The sequence below is a fragment of the Ahaetulla prasina genome, chromosome 1, assembly GCF_028640845.1.
Source record: "Ahaetulla prasina isolate Xishuangbanna chromosome 1, ASM2864084v1, whole genome shotgun sequence".
NCBI lineage: Eukaryota > Metazoa > Chordata > Lepidosauria > Squamata > Colubridae > Ahaetulla > Ahaetulla prasina.
In genome coordinates this window covers 47,918,747-47,937,629 of record NC_080539.1, presented here as the reverse complement: position 1 = coordinate 47,937,629, position 18,883 = coordinate 47,918,747, and the positions used below count along the sequence as shown (strand labels likewise).

The following is an 18,883-nucleotide window of genomic DNA, read 5'->3' as shown; positions in this document are numbered from 1 at the left end:
CTGATCCCTGCAGCACCCCACACAGTTTGATCCAGGACAGAATCTCTCTTCCCCAATTGCCACTGACTGGGATTGATTCTAAAAAAAGAGACAACCCAGGGGTGAAATGGTCCCAGTTTGGATCAGATCACCTGATCTGGTAGCAATGGCGGTGGGTGGTTTGGAGAACCTGTGGCAAAAACCCCTGCTCTCCCCCCATGCCCAGCTGAGCCGCGCGATCATCAGATTTTTTTTTAATTTTTAAAAGCATTTTTTCTTCAGATGAAAAAATGGTTTTAAAAGTAAAAAAAAAGCCTCTGATGATCGCGCGGCTTAGCTGGGATCGTCAGAGTCTTTTAAAAGCATTTTTTCTACAACCTCTTTAGCTGAAAAGATAGTAAAAAAATGCTTTTAAAAGGCTCTAACAATCCCAGTTGAGTTGCCTGATTGTCAGAGCCTTTTAAAAGCATTTTTTACAACCTCCTCGCCTGAAGAGGTTGTAGAAAAAATGCTTTTAAAAGTAAAAAAAAAAAAGTTGGCCACGCCCACCCAGTCACATTACCCACCCACAAAGCCATACCCACAGAACTGATAGTAACAAATTTTACATTTCACCACTGAGACAACGCAAAACCAATCCTCTGAATTGATCCAGAAGGGTACCAGTGTTGATAATATTGAAAGCTGCTGAGAGGTCAAATAAGGCAAGGATGAACTTATAGCCACTATCTTGGCCATGCCAGAGATCATCCCAAAGTGCTACCAATGCCCTGTTCATTCAGTATCCAGGTCTGGATTCTGACTGAGACGGATCCTGGTAATCATCCAAGGTCCTCTCAAGCAGTTGCACAGCCACTATTGCACTTACTTTGCTCGAGTTCAGCAATGAAACTAGGGAGGAGAAGCATTGAATTATTTATTTTATTTTATTTATTTTATTAATTGCATTTGTATACTGCCCTTCTCCCGAAGGACTCGGGGCGATTGACAGGTCTTGAATGGACAGGTCTTTGCTTGGGACCTCACAATTCTGATAACATGAGTGGTTAAGAGGCAGCATGGCCAAACAGCAGGCTTGCCACCATAATTTCTGAAATTGGTGGGTTGTGGTGGTAGATTACATCATAGCATAAACCTTTTTGTAAGAATATGAACATCCTAGAGCTTGAGGGGTAAGTAAACTGTTTTGTTATCTCTACAGTATTCGGAAGATCTTCCAAGTGATTTCCAGCCTAGTCACTCTGAATGCAGTTTGAGTCCAACTTCCTCACTGGGAGACTTGGAGAACCATGGCTGTCTTATTTCACAAATAATTGAGGAAATGAGAGTTCAAGTGTCATACATGGCCCAGTTTCTAAAAAGGAAAGGGCCAATCATGGTATTTCCTCTTTAACAGTTTTGCATGAAAGAGTGTTGGGTTCTGCTTTTCTATTCACAATATAATAATTTCTATTCACAATAGTACTTGTCAGCTGCGTTGTTAAGGTTAAATATATTTGATGTTTATAGCAATCAACTGTTATGTGTCGTCCCCGTCCCCCCCCAATAGAATGTTTGTAGCAAATAGACAAGCTCTCACCTCCACTACCACCCTCAAAACCTGCCTGGCAATCCCTCATAGTTTATACTATCTGAGAATCAGTATTTTCTCCCAGGCATTGTCTTTAGCATTAATACAAATGAAATAATCATACCGGTAGGAAGAGAGCCATATTAGCTTAGGGTAGCCAAAATGTAACAATTTTTAAAAGAAAAGTTTTATTCAGAATGTAGATTTTTGTGAACTATGCGTGCTTCATGATAATCTAGCACAGTTTATGAAGGTAGCTGTAGCTCATGAAAGCTTATACCTTTTAATAAAATCTATTATTCTAGTAGACACTTAACAATTTTCATAAAGCATTAGATTCCTTCAAATCCTTCCTGTTTGCCAGAGGCAGAGATCTGGGGTTCTTTAGAAAACAAAGCAAAAGTCCAGGGATCCTGAAGTAAGAAGATGGGTGTAGCAGCTCCCCAACAACTCAGAGAAATAGTTGGAATTGCCCCAAGAAGTTGGGTAGATGATCCAGGGGGAAAAAAAATAGGTGATATAATGTCAGGAATCCGGTTATTTTAGTAGAAATAGATAAAATCTAGTCAAAAGTCTAGACTAAACTTTTTATTTCTTTTTTCAAAAGATGTTAAAAACGTCATTCTCTATTATTCTTGTTTTTCTGTTCAGATAAGGTATTCTGTGCAATGTCAGATTGAGTTCAATATTTACTTACACTTTATTAATTTCTTATGGACTATTACTTTCCCATGATCACTAAATATGATGTACCAGCACCATCCTGTGGTCTGTCAAAAGCATATTGCTTTTCCAATTGAGCTTTATTTATCCCAGGGTTTCTTAAATTTTTTGATCTTGAGCCCCTTCCCATTTTTAAAAATTACAAAGGATCCCAAAAGAGTGTTTATGTTATGGATTATATTTATTGGTGTTTACTATATTAAAATTAGAATTGATGCATTTGTATAAAACTTACCTATTGACTCTTGTAAATATAACATGAGTCAATAGGTAAGTGGCTCAGGGGCTAGGACGTTGCTAGGGGCTCAGGGGCTAGGACGTTGAGCTTGTCGATCGAAAGGTCAGCAGCTCGACGGTTCGAATCCCTAGTGCTGCCGTGTAACAGGGTGAGCTTCTGTTACTTGTCCCAGCTTCTGCCAACCTAGCAGTTTTGAAAGCATGTAAAAATGCAAGTAGAAAAAATAGGGACCACCTTTGGTGGGAAGGTAACAGCGTTCTGTGCGCCTTTGACGTTGGGTCATGCTGCCACATGACCACGGAGACGTCTTCGGACAGCACTGGCTCTTCGGCTTTGAAACGGAGATGAGCACCGCCCCCTAGAGTCGGGAACGACTAGCACATATGTGCGAGGGGAACCTTTACCTTTACTTTAAACATAACTACCGGTATATTAAACTCAGATATTGACATAAACAACATATTTTTCATGAAAAAGCATATATTTTTTAACAAAACTCATAACAACTCATATTTTTATTTTATTTTAAAAATATTTTAAATATTTGCAATATTTTCACAATCTGGCAAATAACTTTGATTTTGTGGACCTCTGAGATATTCTAAGGAACACACTGGACCACTGTAAGAAACACTGATCTAGTCTATAGCTGTTATTATTTTTGATAAATTAGGGTTTATCATTTATCTTGAATTTGATTGATGTATTTCCCAGGTGGTGGGGGAGAGGTGAGACAACTAGTCATGTTGCCTCAGCTTTATGCTCATCATATTTTCTGTCAATCTCAAACTTCAATTTCACCTTGTAATTCTGGTTTTCAAACTTCATAGTGGAACACTGAGCCCGAATAGGAACTAAATAATTCCATAGTTTCTATTTTATCTGTTAACAATTTAATGTCTTCATTGAGTAACTGACATACTAAGTCTTTAGTTTTGAAGATATCTGAAGAAACTTTTTCCTGTTAGCATTCATTACCATTTCAGCTCATTCTGATATTGCCTTTACAATGGCAGGCCACTCATTTCCCTATGTCTTACTTTTTTCGTACAACACGAGACAGCATACATATGCTCCCTTTTCCTATTTTCCCCACAAGAACCCTATATAGCGGACTTCTCAGGCTGAGTTTTTGTGTAGCAGCTATGTGATTTCATCTGTTGCCTTTCATATCAAGAGCAGTTCAGCCTATTCTTGTTGGTTTTCTAGCTTTCTAGATGCAGGAAGTTACTGTTGTTGGTTTTTTAATCTCAGAGAAATGCAGTAACCTGGCCACATGATCAGAGAAGTACTGTTGGAGTATATCAGTTGCATAAATTAGCTTCAGGCTATAGACCTGAGTTCTTCAGATGAAGAGTAGAAATGTATTAATGGAGAGTTAGATAATGTTCATTCACTCCTGTTTTTTCATAACTGCTTTTTTTTTTAGACCAAAGAGGAAGTCATTGCCACGGCTATTCAAGTTATTGCTGGAGGGGACGCACTGGTGAAATTTGCTGGCAGAATTACAAAGGATTGCTTAAATGAAAGATGTGCAGCTGAACTGCTGTGTGCCTTGGAGAAAACCAAAACAATTAACTATCAACTTAGCATCGTTACCCGGTAACTAGATTTTTGAAATAAAATTTCCTTGCAAAATGAAACAAATTATATCCATATTTTTTCCTTCTGGTGCCAAGGTACTGCCCTTTCTGTAGTATGACATGATTCAAAATGATCTTCAGCAGCTCAGAGCAACATAGGCTAATAGTTGGAGAATATGTGAGTTGTAATCCAAGAATGTGGAAGGCATTGAATAGTGCAGAGAGAACAGGGGTGAAATTCAGCAGGTTTTGACAGGTTCTGGAGAACTGGTAGCGGAAATTTTGAGTAGTTCAGAGAATCGGCAAATACTACCTCTGGCTGGCCCCAGAGCGGGGTGGGAATGGAGATTTTGCAGTATTCTTCCCCGCCATGCCCACCAAGCCATACCCCGCCCACCAAGCCACACCCACAGAACTGGTAATAAAAAAATTTGAATTTCATCACAGAGAGATGTGGTATTAGAGACTTGTGCCACCAATCTCTATTTTTTTTATTTGTTTCAATGAAATTAAATAAGTGCTTACTTTTTTAAGGCAGCTGGAAAACTTCTTCAAATTATCTTGGATCCAGACTGTTAGTTGCATTTAATTTTCACTGAACTTAAAGTAATTCGAGTGAAATATCTGATTTGTCTCATTAATTTACAAATAGTTCTCAACTTACAACCATTTGTTCAGGGACTACATGAATTTACAGTGGTGTTAAATGAAGGGACTTATGACCAGTCCCTGAAATTACAGCCATTGCAGCACCCCAGCAATTGTGATAAAAATTCAGGTGCTTGGCAGCTTTCTCACACTTACAACTGCAAGGACATTTCAACTCCTCCTTACCTGCCTGTCTCCCCCATCTACGCCCTTTTGATCTTAGGGTCTGTACTTAGCAGACCCTGCATCTCTAGCTAATTTTCAGTCTTCTTGCTCTGCTGCTGACTAAGCATGCACAGTCTGGCCCTTTGTGAGGTATCTGCAAGCCACATGAGGCTTTTCCCCCTAGGCCAGTGTGCACGAATGCAAACACGTGTGCCCCAACCCCCAAAATGCAATGCATTCCCTGCGCATCCCCCCATGCATGCATCCTGGCCCCCAGTTTGTCTTCCAGGTTGGTGCAGGAAGTTTTTCAGGCCCAAAATGGGGCGTGGGGGGAGCTCGCGATCTCTGCAGTTCCCCCCCCCCGTGCGCGCCTAGGCTTTTTCCTGCATTCCTGCCTTCCCCAATCTCCCGAGTTTCTCCCTGCACGCTCAGGCTTTCTCCTCCATTTCCGCCACGGAGAGGCAACTGCGGAGGGTGGAACCTGCGGAGATCGGGGAAGGCCCCGCTCCTGTGCATATGTGGCAGAGACCCAAAGACCAGCTGGTCGGTGGGAGGTGCGCGCGCATGCACAGTAGACCTGGGCTGGCCGAGAGGTGGTGTGCCCACAGAGAGGACTCTGCGTGCTACCTGTGGCACGCGTGCCATAGGTTCACCATCATGGCCCTAGATTGTAGACAGCAGTTTCCTCACAAGGCATGGCAGAAGTTCAGCTGGAGTGACAGAGTGCAGGGCAGCGAAGGTGTCTGAGCTGAAGTGGCTGGAGTTTTATGCTGAGTTGCTGGGCTGCAGCTTTGGGGCTGTTGGGGCTTCCTGAGAAGGTTATGGCTTCATGTTGCATTTCTGGTCTGTGACATTGTACCATGCTGCTGGGCTGCAGCTTCACATTGTGATGCTGGAGCTTCTTAGAGTGATTGGTGCTTCATGCTGCACTCCAGCTCAGGAGCTTCTTAAAACCTTTGAACTGCCATTCACTAAGAAGCCCAGCTGTGTGGTTCTGGGGCTGCTTGCCACACCACAAGGCAAGATGGATGCAAGGTGGCCAAAAGAACAGATCTGGGTGGGGGAGACAGATAAAGAAAAATTGAATGAGAGGTGGTCCCGGGACCCAGACTTCACCGAGGCTTGGAACTGGGAAGAGACCAAGCTTGAAATAGCTTGGCATGGGTGGGTTTTTGGCTAATGACTGATGGAATTTGATTAACAATGGGGCGTGCTAGAATTACGGTCGCTAAGTGATGCAGACATGTAATGTTGTGTTTTACAGGCACATTGACTATTGACAGAAATTTCAGTCCCAGTTATGGTTGTAAGTCAAAGACTACCTGTATGTAGCATTTTAGTTCAACTAAATTTGGTTTCAAATTAATATTCTAATTATATTTATAAATGACTCTTAGAATAGCTAAACTGAAATTAGATTTAAATTAGACATAATTTAACATAGATCCCATTGATTTCAGTTTCCAATTCATGATCAAATTTAAATTCATCTAATAAAAAGTGAACTCTTCAATAAAATAATCCATTGTGTAACCTGCAGAAAAAGTTTCTAACCAGTCAGCCTATTTTTAACAAATTCCATTTTCTTTATTTTGCGCCTTCCCCCAGATTAGATGAACATAGCTGAGCGCGCTCAATCCTCATTAGAATGTTTAAATTTTTTTTTAGTGCTAAATAACTATTTATGTTGTGATCTTCTCAGTACCTGGGAAAAGGTAGTTTGGAAAACATGGGAACTTCAGAACATCTTCACGGTTTTCTATTATTTGGAAGCAGTTAGCTGATTCTTCTGCTCAACAAAGGTTATTACTAAAAGAATAAAGAAAGTTTGCCCTAACAAACTCAAAAAAATGTGTTTAGAAGTGAAAGTATTTAGCTGTCAAGATTCCTGTAACTGAATCTATTTTTCTTGTTAAACTTTTTTTGTCCTTTAAGTATTACATAATGTTTTCTCTCATTACTTCCTAGGGTAATTGCATCAACAGGTAGCAGTAGATCGTCTGTGGAACATCTTGTAAGCAATGCTCAAAATCTGTTCCAGGGAATTCTTCAAATGTTTATGGCAGCAGAAGCCGCTTGTGTCAAAGTGAGTAAAATGCGATATTCTTCAGAATGTATTATGTAGCGATCTTAATGTGTCCTTGAAAGTCCAAATAAATCTTCCATACTTGGCAGCACCCCCTCATTCTGACAATTGCAATTACCAGAATTTCTCAGCTAGTGGGAAATACATTTGGAAAGTGCCAGATTGGATAAAGCTAATATAAATATCTAACCTCCAACCTGACAGGCTTTTATCTATGTCTGCTCCATTTCTATTCAGAGCTAGGGTTAGCACAATATAGCAAAAGTGCCATAAATATTCCAGTGTATGTTTGGGCTCCATTTTTAATATAAATCATATTATATATGCTTGTTGTTAGTTGCAAAGTCGTGTCCGACCCATCGCGACCCCATGGACAACATTCCTCCAGGCCTTCCTGTCCTCTGCCATCCTCTGGAGTCCATTTAAACTCATGCCTACTGCTTCAGTGACTCCATCCAGCCACCTCGTTCTCTGTCGTCCCCTTCTTCTTTTGCCCTCAATCTTTCCCAGCATTAGGCTCTTCTTCAGTGAGTCCTTCTTTCTCATTAGGTGGCCAAACTATTTCAGTTTCATCTTCAGGATCTGGCCTTCTAAAGAGCAGTCAGGATTGATCTCCTCTAGAACTGACTTGTTTGTTCGCCTTGCAGTCCAAGGGACTCGCAGGAGTCTTCTCCAGCACCAGAATTCAAAGGCCTCAATTCTTTGGCGCTCAGCCTTTCTTATGGTCCAACCTTCACAGCCATACATTGCAACTGGGAAAACCATAGCTTTGACTATACGCACTTTGGTTGGCAGGGTGATGTCTCTGCTTTTTAGTATGCTGTCTAGATTTGCCATAGCTTTCCTCCCCAGGAGCAAGCGTCTTTTAATTTCTTGGCTGCAGTCCCCATTTGCGGTGATCTTTTTATTATTATTATTATTAATTGAATTTCTAGACTGCCCTTCTCCCGAAGGACTCAGGGCGGTGTACAGCCAGGCTAAAAACATACACAATATACAATATTAAAAACTAAATTAAGACACTTATTACACAATTGGCCGAAAAATTAAAATAATTAAAATCTAAAAAACCCCAATTTAAAATATAAATAGAATTTAAAATTTAAAAGCTAAACAGTTTAAAAACGTTTAAGCTAGCCCCGCGCGAATAAACAAATATGTTTTCAATTCGCAGCGAAAGGTCCGAAGGTCAGGTATTTGACGTAATCCGGGGGAAGTTCATGCTTCAGATGGGTGGAACATACGCGGAAATATCAATCCCAGAAGAAGAAAAAGGGGCTATTGGAGGGCAAGACTCCAAAGGGTTAAAGAGGAAAGAAATATCACCTGTGTTGGTTGAACAGAAGAAGAGTCGTGAGGATACAGTAGGAGAAGAAGCAGATAAGAGTCTTGGAAAATACGAAGCTGAATGCGGGTCATCGCTATCTTTTTTTTTGAGTGATGAATTTAAATAGACAGCCCGAAAGAAGTGGCCCGGGCATTGGCACGTCCCCTCTCCCCCATTCTCTTTATAGAGGCGAAATCGATGAGGATGTGGGGGAAGAAGATTGTTTGTACTTTATTGTTTGGTTTTTTTTTTTTGTTTGTTTTCTTATTGTTGTTTATATGTTAAATATGGTAGTTTAATGTCGGGTGGTGGGCACAGAAAGGAAGATGCGGGGATAGGATTAAAAAAATTATATTTTAAATGGGAGTTATAAAAATAATGTCATGGAATGTGAAGGGTACAGGGAATCAGATTAAAAGAAGAAGATTGGAGCTTAAGATTAAAAGGGATTTGCCAGACATTTTATTTTTACAAGAAACCCATCAGAAATCCGAAGATTCAAATAGAATGTATATAAAAGGTATGCAAATATATGAAAAAGCATTTGGAACTTCAAAAGCTAGAGGAGTTGCAACACTGATATCAGATAGGGTGTACTTTGAAAAACATAAGGTAATTTTGGATGAAGATGGAAGATATGTAATAATTGTTGGAAATCTTAATGAGGAAAAAGTGACACTTGTTAATTTATATTTACCGAATGAAAACAAAGAGAATTTCTTGAAAAATAACAAAAATTTTGGAGAATGAAAGTGTAGGAAAGTAATTGTGGCTGGGGATTTTAATTTAATCAGAGATAAAATAGATAGTACTAATCCCACCCGCTGTGGAGGAGCAAATAAAATGGGGATTTTAAATATGTGGATGCTTCGAAACGGCGTGGTTGATGTGTGGAGAGAGGTTAAAGGAATTGAGAGAGTATACACTTTTTTCTCTAAGATATATAATACATATTCTAGAATTGATTATATTTTTCTTTCTAAAGATTTGTTGAATAATGTGGATAAGGTAGATGTGGGAATTTTTAAAGATTCTGATCATGCAGAAGTTATGGTGGACTTAGATTTTAATTTTGAGAAAAAAAGAAGCTATTGGAGATATGACGAAATTGTATAAAATGAAAAGGATAAAAATGGATACTTAAAAACTGGAGGAAAGTTGGAGATTAAATGATAACGGGAGGTTAAATTTGAAATTGTTTGGGATGCGATGAAAGCGGTGTTTAGAGGAGAGTATTAAATTATTAAGTAGGAAATATAAAAATTATAAAATTAAAATGGAAAGAGATAAAAATCAGATTAAAGAATTGGAAAATCAATTTTTGCTTACTAAAGAAAAAAAATTCTTCAGGAGCTTAATATGTAAAGAAATAAAATGATAGAAGAAGATACAGAGTTAGTAAAAGAAATTTGAGATTTTTAAATAGGAATTTTTGAATTTAGTAATAGAAATTCTAAATTATTGGCAAAGATGGCGAAAGATAAAAGAGAGAAGAGAGAAATTGGAGTTTTGATAGATGATAGAGGTATAAGATGTTATAAAAAATTAGAGAAATGTGAAGTGGTTAGAAATTTTTTTCAGAATCTATATTCAAAGAAACCAATTAATCGGGAAAATTGCAAAGCTATTTAGGAAAGTATGTGGTGAAAATTGATCAAACATATAAGGAATTGATGGAAGAAGATATAACACAAGATGAGATTAATGGAATAATACAAAAATTAAAATTAGGGAAAGCTCCAGGTGAGGATGGATTACCTGTTGAGTTTTATAAAGAATTTAAAGAATTAATAATACCAAGATTGCAAAAATTATTCAATGGAATATTACATGGTGGGAAGTACCTTCGTCATGGAATAGAACGGTGATATCCTAATTCCTAAACCAGATAAAGATTTAGAAAGGATTGAGTCCTATCGGCCCATTTCTTTAATTAATCAGGATGCAAAGATATTTACTGCTATTATAAGTAATAGATTAAATAGATTTATAGATAGATATATAAGTTATAATCAAGTAGGTTTTGTGAAGGGTAGATACATGAGTGATATTGTTAGAAGAGTATTAAATATTATAGATGTAGCTGAATATAATGGTGATAAAATTGGTATAGTATCATTGGATATTTTTAAAGCTTTTGATTCTGTACAATGGGAAACAATTAAAGTAATTGTGGAGGCTTTAGGCTTTGGTAATAAGTTTATACATGTTATTTCAAAATTGTACCAAAAGAGCAGTGCAAGAGTGAAGGTGAATGGAATATTAACTGAAGAGATAAAATTAGAAGCTGGTACGAGACAAGGATGTCCCTGTCCCCAACATTATTTTTATTGGCTATGGAAATATTGACAAAATGATAGAAAAGATGAAGAATTAGAAGGATATAAGGGTATAAGATAAATTTGTATGGATGATACTTTAATTATTTTGAAAAATGTAGAGAAAGATCTGAAAAAGATATATAAGCATTTGATAGAATTTGAGGAAATGACAGGATTGAAAGTAAATTGGTCAAAGTCAGAATTATTGATGGATAGTAATGGTAATGAGTCTGAGAATATGCAAGAGCAATTTGGGATAAGGATTAAAAACACATTGAAATATTTGGGTATAGTGCTTTCACTTAAGGTTAAAGAATTGAAAAAACTTAATTATGATGTGGTAATTAACGAAATTGAGAAGAAGATAGATAAATATAAAATTTTAAAGTTGTCTTGGTTTGGTAGAATTGCAATGTGCAAGATGATGTTGCTGCCCAAGTTCAACTTTTTATTCGAGATGCTACCACTAAATTTGACAGAGAAAGATATTGAAGGATATCAGAAAAAACTGGATAAATTTTGCAATGGTGGCAAAAGACCTTGATTAGTGAAGAAAATGTGGTATCAAAATCAAAAGGAAGGTGGATTAGGAATCCCCAAATTATTTAATTATTACTGTGCGTATGGTATCCGGATAGTGGTAAAAATACTTAAAGGTGAAGATAACTATTGGAGAGATTTAGAGTTAAGGGATATAGAAATTTGGATCAAGGTGGTTTTAGATAAAGCAAATTTAAAATGTGTAAGTAGAAGTTATTGGTTAAAGGGATTAAGTAAAAATGTGGAACAAATTTGTTAAAATTTTAATTCGGATATAATCTTTTGGGGAGACAACTGGAATTTGGCGATTAAAATAATATAAAACGTAATGAAGTGATTAAAGAGGAAAATATAGAAATTATTAGAGATTGGATAAAAGTTATGGGAAATGAAAGGAGGAATAAAGAAATTATTGAAAAATTAGGGTTAAGTTGGTTTGAAAAATACAGATAGAAAAATGGACAAAAAACTAAAGGAAAATTATTCGATAAATAGATGTGAAACTGAATTTGAATATTTAGTATCTCGGATTATGAAAGATGAAATTGGGCTTAAGGGACTCGTTAGTAGGGTTTATAAGATTATAAATTCTGATGAAAAATTACAAAGAGTGATGAGGAGAAATTGGGAAAAAGATCTTAATATTGAAATACCAGAGTCAGATTGGAATGTGAATTGGAAGAGTAGAATTATGAGAACTTTATCTATAAGGATTAAAGAGCACAATTATAAAGTTGTTTGGAAATGGTATTTGACTCCAGTAAGATTGTCACAAATGGATAAAAAATTAGTAAAAATGTTGGAGATGTGAGATGGAATTGGGGACTTATGAACATATGTGGTATAATTGTGATAAGGTTAAAAGTTTTGGCAACAATTGGAGAAAATGATATTTGAAATGATGGGGAAAGTAATAACATTGAGAGTGGAAACTATATTATTGTTGGTAATTAAGGAAATAGAATTAACAAAATATGAAGAATTGATTAGAATTATGATTATAATAGGTAGAATTATAATAGCTAGATATTGGAAACTAGATGTGATTTTTAGAATAGAAGAGTGGAATTCTGAAATGTGGAAATTAGCTTTAAATGATAAAATGACATGTGATATTAAAATTAGAAGTGGTGTGTATAAAGAAGATATTTTCTGGAAGACTTGGAAACCATTTGTGGACTTTGCGCTTGGAACATTGGACGCTTCAGTACCTGTACCTCGAGAACGTGGATTTTGGCAATCATGAGGATATATCCGAAGACCCAAATCTTTTATGTATAGCACAAGGGTGTAATAATGTATTTTTTTTTGTTTGTTTGTTGTAAAAAAAGTAATAAAAAAACAAAAAACAAAGAGTAGGAGCCCCCACAGAGAAGGATCTTCCCCTGGGGGCCGCCAGCCGACATTGTTTGGCTGACGGCACCCTGAGAAGTCCCTCTCTGTGAGAGCGTACGGGACGGTGGGAGGCATGAGGTAACAGCAGGCGGTCCCGTAGGTACCCAGGTCCCAAGCCATGGAACGCTTTAAAGGTGGTAACCAAAATCTTGAAATGCACCCGGAAGGCAACAGGTAGCCAGTGCAGTCTGCGCAGGAGAGGTGTTACATGGGAGTTACGTGGAACTCCCGCTATCACCCGCGCAGCTGCGTTCTGGACCAACTGAAGCCTCCGAGTGCATCTCAAGGGGAGCTCCATGTAGAGAGCATTGCAATAATCCAGGCGAGAGGTAACGAGAGCATAAGTGACCGTGCATAAGGCATCCCGATCAAGGAAGGGGCGCAACTGGCGAACCAGGCGAACCGGGTGAAAGGCTCTCCTGGAGACGGCTGTCAGATGATCTTCAAACGACAGCCGTGCATCCAGGAGAACACCCAAGTTGCGCACCCTTTCCCTTGGGGCCAATAACTTGCCCCCAACAGCCAGCTGCGGCTGCAGCTGACTGTATCGGGGTGCCGGCATCCACAGCCACTCCGTCTTGGAGGGATTGAGCTTGAGCCTGTTCCTCCCCATCCAGACCCGTACGGCCTCCAAACACCAGGACAGCACTTCGACAGCTTCGTTGGGGTGGCCCGGGGTGGAAAAGTACAGCTGAGTGTCATCAGCGTACTGCTGATATCTCACCCCGAAGCCACTGATGATCTCACCCAACGGCTTCATATAGATGTTGAACAGGAGAGGCGAGAGAATCGACCCCTGCGGCACCCCACAAGTAAGGTGCCTCGCGGTCGACCTCTGCCCCCCTGTCAACACCGTCTGCGACCGGTCAGAGAGGTAGGAGGAGAACCACCGATAAACGGTGCCTCCCACTCCCAACCCCCCCAACCGGTGCAGCAGGATACCATGGTCGATGGTATCAAAAGCCGCTGAGAGATCTAACAGAACCAGAGCAGAGGAATAACCCCTGTCTCTGGCCCTCCAGAGATCATCCACCAACGCGACCAAAGCTGTCTCCGTGCTATATCCGGGTCAGAAGCCGGACTGGAACGGGTCTAGATAGACGGCTTCATCCAGGTACTGGGGTGTACCTTCGCAATAAAGCGAAGGTTGGAGACCGGACGGTAATTTCCTAAAACAGCTGGGTCCAGGGACGGCTTCTTGAGGAGGGGTCTCACCACCGCCTCCTTCAAGGCGGCAGGGAAAACCCCTTCCAGCAAGGAAGCGTTAATAATCCCCTGGAGCCAGCCTCGTGTCACTTCCTGAGAGGCCAGCACCAGCCAGGAAGGGCACGGGTCCAGTAAACATGTCGTGGCATGCAGCCTCCCCAGCAACCTGTCTACGTCCTCGGGAGCCAGGTTCTTGGAGCCCAGGAAAATAAAATCTGTCACTACCTCCATTTTTTCACCATCTATCTGCCAGGAATTGAAAGGGACGGATGCCATGATTTTAGTTTTCTTAATGTTGAGTTTCAAGCCAACTTTTGCACTCTCCTCCTTCACCTGCATCAAGAGACTCTTTAGTTCCTCTTTACTTTCTGCCATTAGAGTGGTATCATCTGCATATCTGAGGTTGTTGATATTTCTTCTGGCAATCTTAATTCCAATTTTTGATTCATCTAGCTCCGCCTTTCTCATGATGTGTTCTGCATATAAGTTAAATATATAATATATATAAGTTAAATATATGTTCTGCATATAAGTTAAATATATGCTATTTCCTACTAAGTGTGGCTCCATTGCTCTGTAAATAATGCAGTCCAATAGATGGTTTGTGGTACACAGTAACCATGGGGTAAGCTTGTCAAGTGAACACTGCCATAGTCTCTCAGCCTAACCCTTGCTCACATGTTTTGATATCAGATCAGAGGAGGAAGAACTGTGTACTGTATGCCACCTTGTGTCTTTGGCGGACATTCAGACTATAAATTAAATATTCAGATAATTATTCAGAAGGAATTACAAATAAGTTTGGCAGTGGAGGACCTTAGATATAGAAGACAATGAGTTCACTTCTCCCCTTCCCACAATATTGCTGCAGCGATCAAAATCTTCCTTGTAAGGTATTCTTGAATTTTGATCAACGTTCTCAATTCCCAAACATATTTTGATGGGAAGTTTTTTAACTCTAAAACATTTTGCCATGAACCATTTTAATGTTAAAATTGTGTAACATTTTTCTGCTTTCCCCTCCTTTAGGGTTTGCAACACCCATCCACTGATACAGAAGAATCAAATACAGCTACATTTTGCAGCCAATCGAGGAAGAGTCTTGGTTGGTATGGGGCGAAGGAAAGTTTGAATTCAGACAAAGAGGAGCTCGGACTCTGCAAAACAGGACTGTGGCCCAGCCCACTTTCACCTCTGTGATCTTGGAACTTCATTATAATAGCAGTAAATAGTCCAGTCCAGGGGTGAAATGTAAAATTTATTACTACCGGTTCTGTGGGCGTGGCTTGGTGGTGGTGGGATAATGTGACTGGGTGGACATGGCCAATTTTTTTTTTTTAACTTTTAAAAGCATTTTTTTCTACAACCTCTTCAGCCGATGATCAGGCAACTCAGCTGGGATCGGCAGAGGAGCCTTTTAAAAGCATTTTTTCTACAACCTCTTCTGCCGAGTTGTTTTAGTAAAATATATTCTTTACTTTAGAGACCCCTGTAAATATAATATTGTATGCCTAAGACTCCAACAGACAGATGTCCTGGAGAATACTTCAATATTTCTGAATGTTACTGTTAACTACATTGGCTGACACAATGTACCTTAGATTATGTTTTAAAATACAAATTATAGCTATAAAAAAACTAATCCTTTTTATTGGCTCGCTTATTCTCATCCAACAGCTGCCATTAAGCCTGGGTGCAGATATCGGGTGGGGCGGGGTATGTCAATTGCATATTTTAAAATGAATGGGGCTTCTGTTGATCGATCACTCTGCTAATCAAATAATTCCATCAACACTGTCAAACTATTTACTGAATCTGCACTACTATTAATCTTCTCATAGTTCCCATCACCAATCTCTTTCCACTTATGACTGTAACTTGTTGCTGGCAATCCTTATGATTTATATTGATATACCATCAATATGTTATGATTTATATTGATATGACCATCAATTGTGTTGTAAATGTTGTACCTTGATGAACGTATCTTTTCTTTTATGTACACAGAGAGCATATGCACCAAGACAAATTCCTTGTGTGTCCAATCACACTTGGCCAATAAAAATTCTATTCTATTCTATTCTATCACGCCCACAATTTTGATGTTGGGGGAAAGGGTGCTAACCTTGATAGAAACATAAGAGACTTCCACAGAATTCCCATTTCATCCTAAATTTAATGCTTGCATCTCAATGCTTAGCATTTGGATGTCAACCCCTCTTCACCTCTTTACACAATTTATTCAGTTTGCTTAGTGAACTTTTTTCTCAATCATTTGCCCTAATTACTTTATGCTACTCACCTTGCAAAAGTGAAGCTTTTGATTTTTGCAAGATCAAAATTCAGCTGTAATATTTTGCCCAGGAGGTTATTTGAAATGGTCTTCGCCAGAAATGGTTGGCAATTTAAGAAATCAGAATTACAGCAGAAATTTATGAGATTTTCTGTTCATGAAATTACAAATCTAAGAAAATCACCTGAGTCTGCGGAAAGTCAGAGATTTCACTCTTTTAATTTGTTAAAAATGCCAGACACATGAATACATGTTACTGTCATTACATCAATACAAAAAAGCAATACAAATTAAGTAGCTGAATACAAAAATACATTGAATACATGAACACCACAATGTGACATAACACAATAGAGAATAGGGTATACATGAAAAAGTAAATACATTTTATAGACCTAGGTGTTTTCTATTTTAACAATAATGTTTTAGTTATGTCCTTTGCATATATACAGCATAGAATAAAATACTTTAAAAAGTTTATTCTGCTCCTCAGTATGTAATACAGTATTTTTTAGGCTAAGAATATCCGTTTCATGAGTAAAAAATGTTGCCCTGTGTCAAATGCTTAGCAATTTGGGCTTAAGAAGATTAGATAATTATCATCTTAAATAATGTTTCTCATAGTAATGTACATTATATTGCTTAAAACTGTACAATCATACAAAAGTGGCAAACATAAAATGCTGATTTTGAAAAGACACATTACACATATACAAGTCTTTAAATTGAACCCCTTAATGATGATTTACAATGAAAGTGCTTCTCTCGGACCTAACATGATATATACTTTTATTTAAACGGATCAATGATTCATATCCCTGAAATGGGAAACTTACATAGAAAATACCAAATTGGCAAACACTATAGTATTACTGCATGTGGTTCTGAAAATAGCAGCCCCAAAGTATTTCTGGTTATAATTTAAAAATAAATAAAGCATAGAGGTAAACCCAGTTACAAAACTGTGGAAACCGGCATTATTCACAATGGTAAAAAATCTTAACAATTAGCTAACAAAAAGGTGAAGCAGTTGGGTCAAAAGTCTTGAAAACATCTTTCAGCGATTTGTCATCCGATTCCCCATTTGGATCATTCTCTAGTGCTGGAGTGATCTGCCCAGGCTGCCTTACTTGCCTCTGATCACTATATTGTGGTCTGATTAACCCTGATAAAGCTTGGATAGGAAGGTTGTGCACCGCTGGCGCAGAACTGGAGTGTTTAGCCTGAGATTTATTCAGATTAGCTACTTTCTCTGAATTGTTTTCCCCAAATGCTTCCACATGTTTTTCTACATGCAGGGATGCTTTTTGAGGCAACTGTTCTTCTGAGGTGGCTACTTCATTCTGACCAGTGTTTTTCAAAATACCCTTTTTCTGGTTTTCTCCATTCTCTCCGGAATTAACTGGAGAAGAATCCAATGAAGTATGATTTCTTGGATCATACAAACTAATGCCACTTATTATTGAACTAGAAGTGCCTAGTTTGGAACTTGCAGATGACAACTTAGGTGCATATGGAGGCAATGTATCTGAGTCAGACTGGAAGATTGCAGCTTCCGAGGACTGTGATGTACTAGTGCTGGTTCTGGCCAACCTAGGATCAGTTTTTGAAGGCAAAAGATCCTTCACCGTTCCATGATAGGAGTCTGTACTGGATAGTCTATGCAGCCTGGGATCAGTGGATTTTTGTAAGCGAGGATCTCCTAGTTTATTTGTATTACCAGGATGCAAATCTGAAGAGTGCTCCAAAGATCCACTCCTGTTCGCTAAATTTATATTATTTTTTGATTTTGCTGCTAGTCGTGGATCAGATGGAACTGTACTTAGGATAGAATCATTTTTGCTATTCCTTAATTGATTAAATCGCTGGTCAGCTATAAGTGGAGGAAGGGGTAAATTGATTGAAGATACTGGATCTGGTTTTGGCAAAGGTACTGGGAGTAAATCTTCAGGAGCCCATACAATATGCTTAGCAAAATTGGGTTTGCTTAGAACAATGTCCATTTTAATATGGCTGAACTGTCTAAGCTGAGATCTTGGATCTCGTAATGTTACTCCAGGAAGAGGTTCCAATGGTATGAGAAAAGCTCTGTCTCTTAACTCTCTTTCAGCATCTTCATCATCGTCATCCAATCCTTTTTGCGTGATTTTGACAACAGGCTGTGGATAATGCACATCCAGTTTTGCTCCACTAGTAGAGGAGCTTCCATGACTGCTTTCATTACCCTTTAAGGTTCTTGGATCTCGTGTAAGCCTTGGGTCCAAGACTCCTGATTCTGATGATTTCCTAGTGTTTGATCTTGAAGCTGATCTGAGTCTTGGATCAACAGCCTGGTTTCCTGAACCACGTTCCTTAGCAAGTCTTGGGTCAACTGGCATAACACGCAGTTGCTGATCTGCTGACTGCTGACTTCGAAACGTTTCACTTTGTTTTTTTAAAGTCTTCAGTATGGATTTAACACTGCTTCCTTCTTCTTCTTCACTACTAGAGTACCAATTTACATTATCATCTACAAGGAAAAAAGAGATAATTAAATCTCAGGAACATGCTATATATTGTTTAAAATAAGATTCTATCATTTCATATGAATAAAAGTTGAAAAGCGCCATTATGAAATTTTAAGCTTCTATTAAAATGACAAATAGAGTATAAAAAAAAGAAGATAAATGGCTTAGCTGTATACCCATGTAACCTTTCATCTTGCAATCAGCAAAATTCAACTCCAAAACTGTCAAAAGTTAAACATTTAAAAAAACATTGAGGCTATATAACTGTTTAGATAATATCTCACTCTGGATTTTAAGCACTT

The 18,883-nt window shown here is 38.5% G+C and overlaps 2 protein-coding genes across 6 annotated transcripts in view; one reads left to right on the top strand and one right to left on the bottom strand.

Moving 5' to 3' along the window:
- The window catches only part of LOC131189173 (uncharacterized), a 30,614-nt gene extending 14,471 nt beyond the window's left edge, over positions 1-16,143 (top strand). For all 5 annotated transcript variants that reach the window (XM_058165096.1, XM_058165098.1, XM_058165099.1 and 2 more), the window contains 4 exons: positions 1,181-1,357; positions 3,940-4,112; positions 6,875-6,992; positions 14,811-16,143. In XM_058165096.1, coding sequence (XP_058021079.1) covers positions 1,181-1,357; positions 3,940-4,112; positions 6,875-6,992; positions 14,811-14,981 — 639 coding nt within the window. In that variant the 3' untranslated portion in view covers positions 14,982-16,143. The remainder of the gene's footprint in view (positions 1-1,180; positions 1,358-3,939; positions 4,113-6,874; positions 6,993-14,810) is intronic.
- Positions 16,144-16,277: 134 nt separating this feature from the next.
- ZC3H6 (zinc finger CCCH-type containing 6) overlaps positions 16,278-18,883 on the bottom strand; it is a 29,282-nt gene continuing 26,676 nt past the window's right edge. The window contains exon 10 of the mRNA XM_058168980.1: positions 16,278-18,610. Coding sequence (XP_058024963.1) covers positions 17,085-18,610 — 1,526 coding nt within the window. The 3' untranslated portion in view covers positions 16,278-17,084. The remainder of the gene's footprint in view (positions 18,611-18,883) is intronic.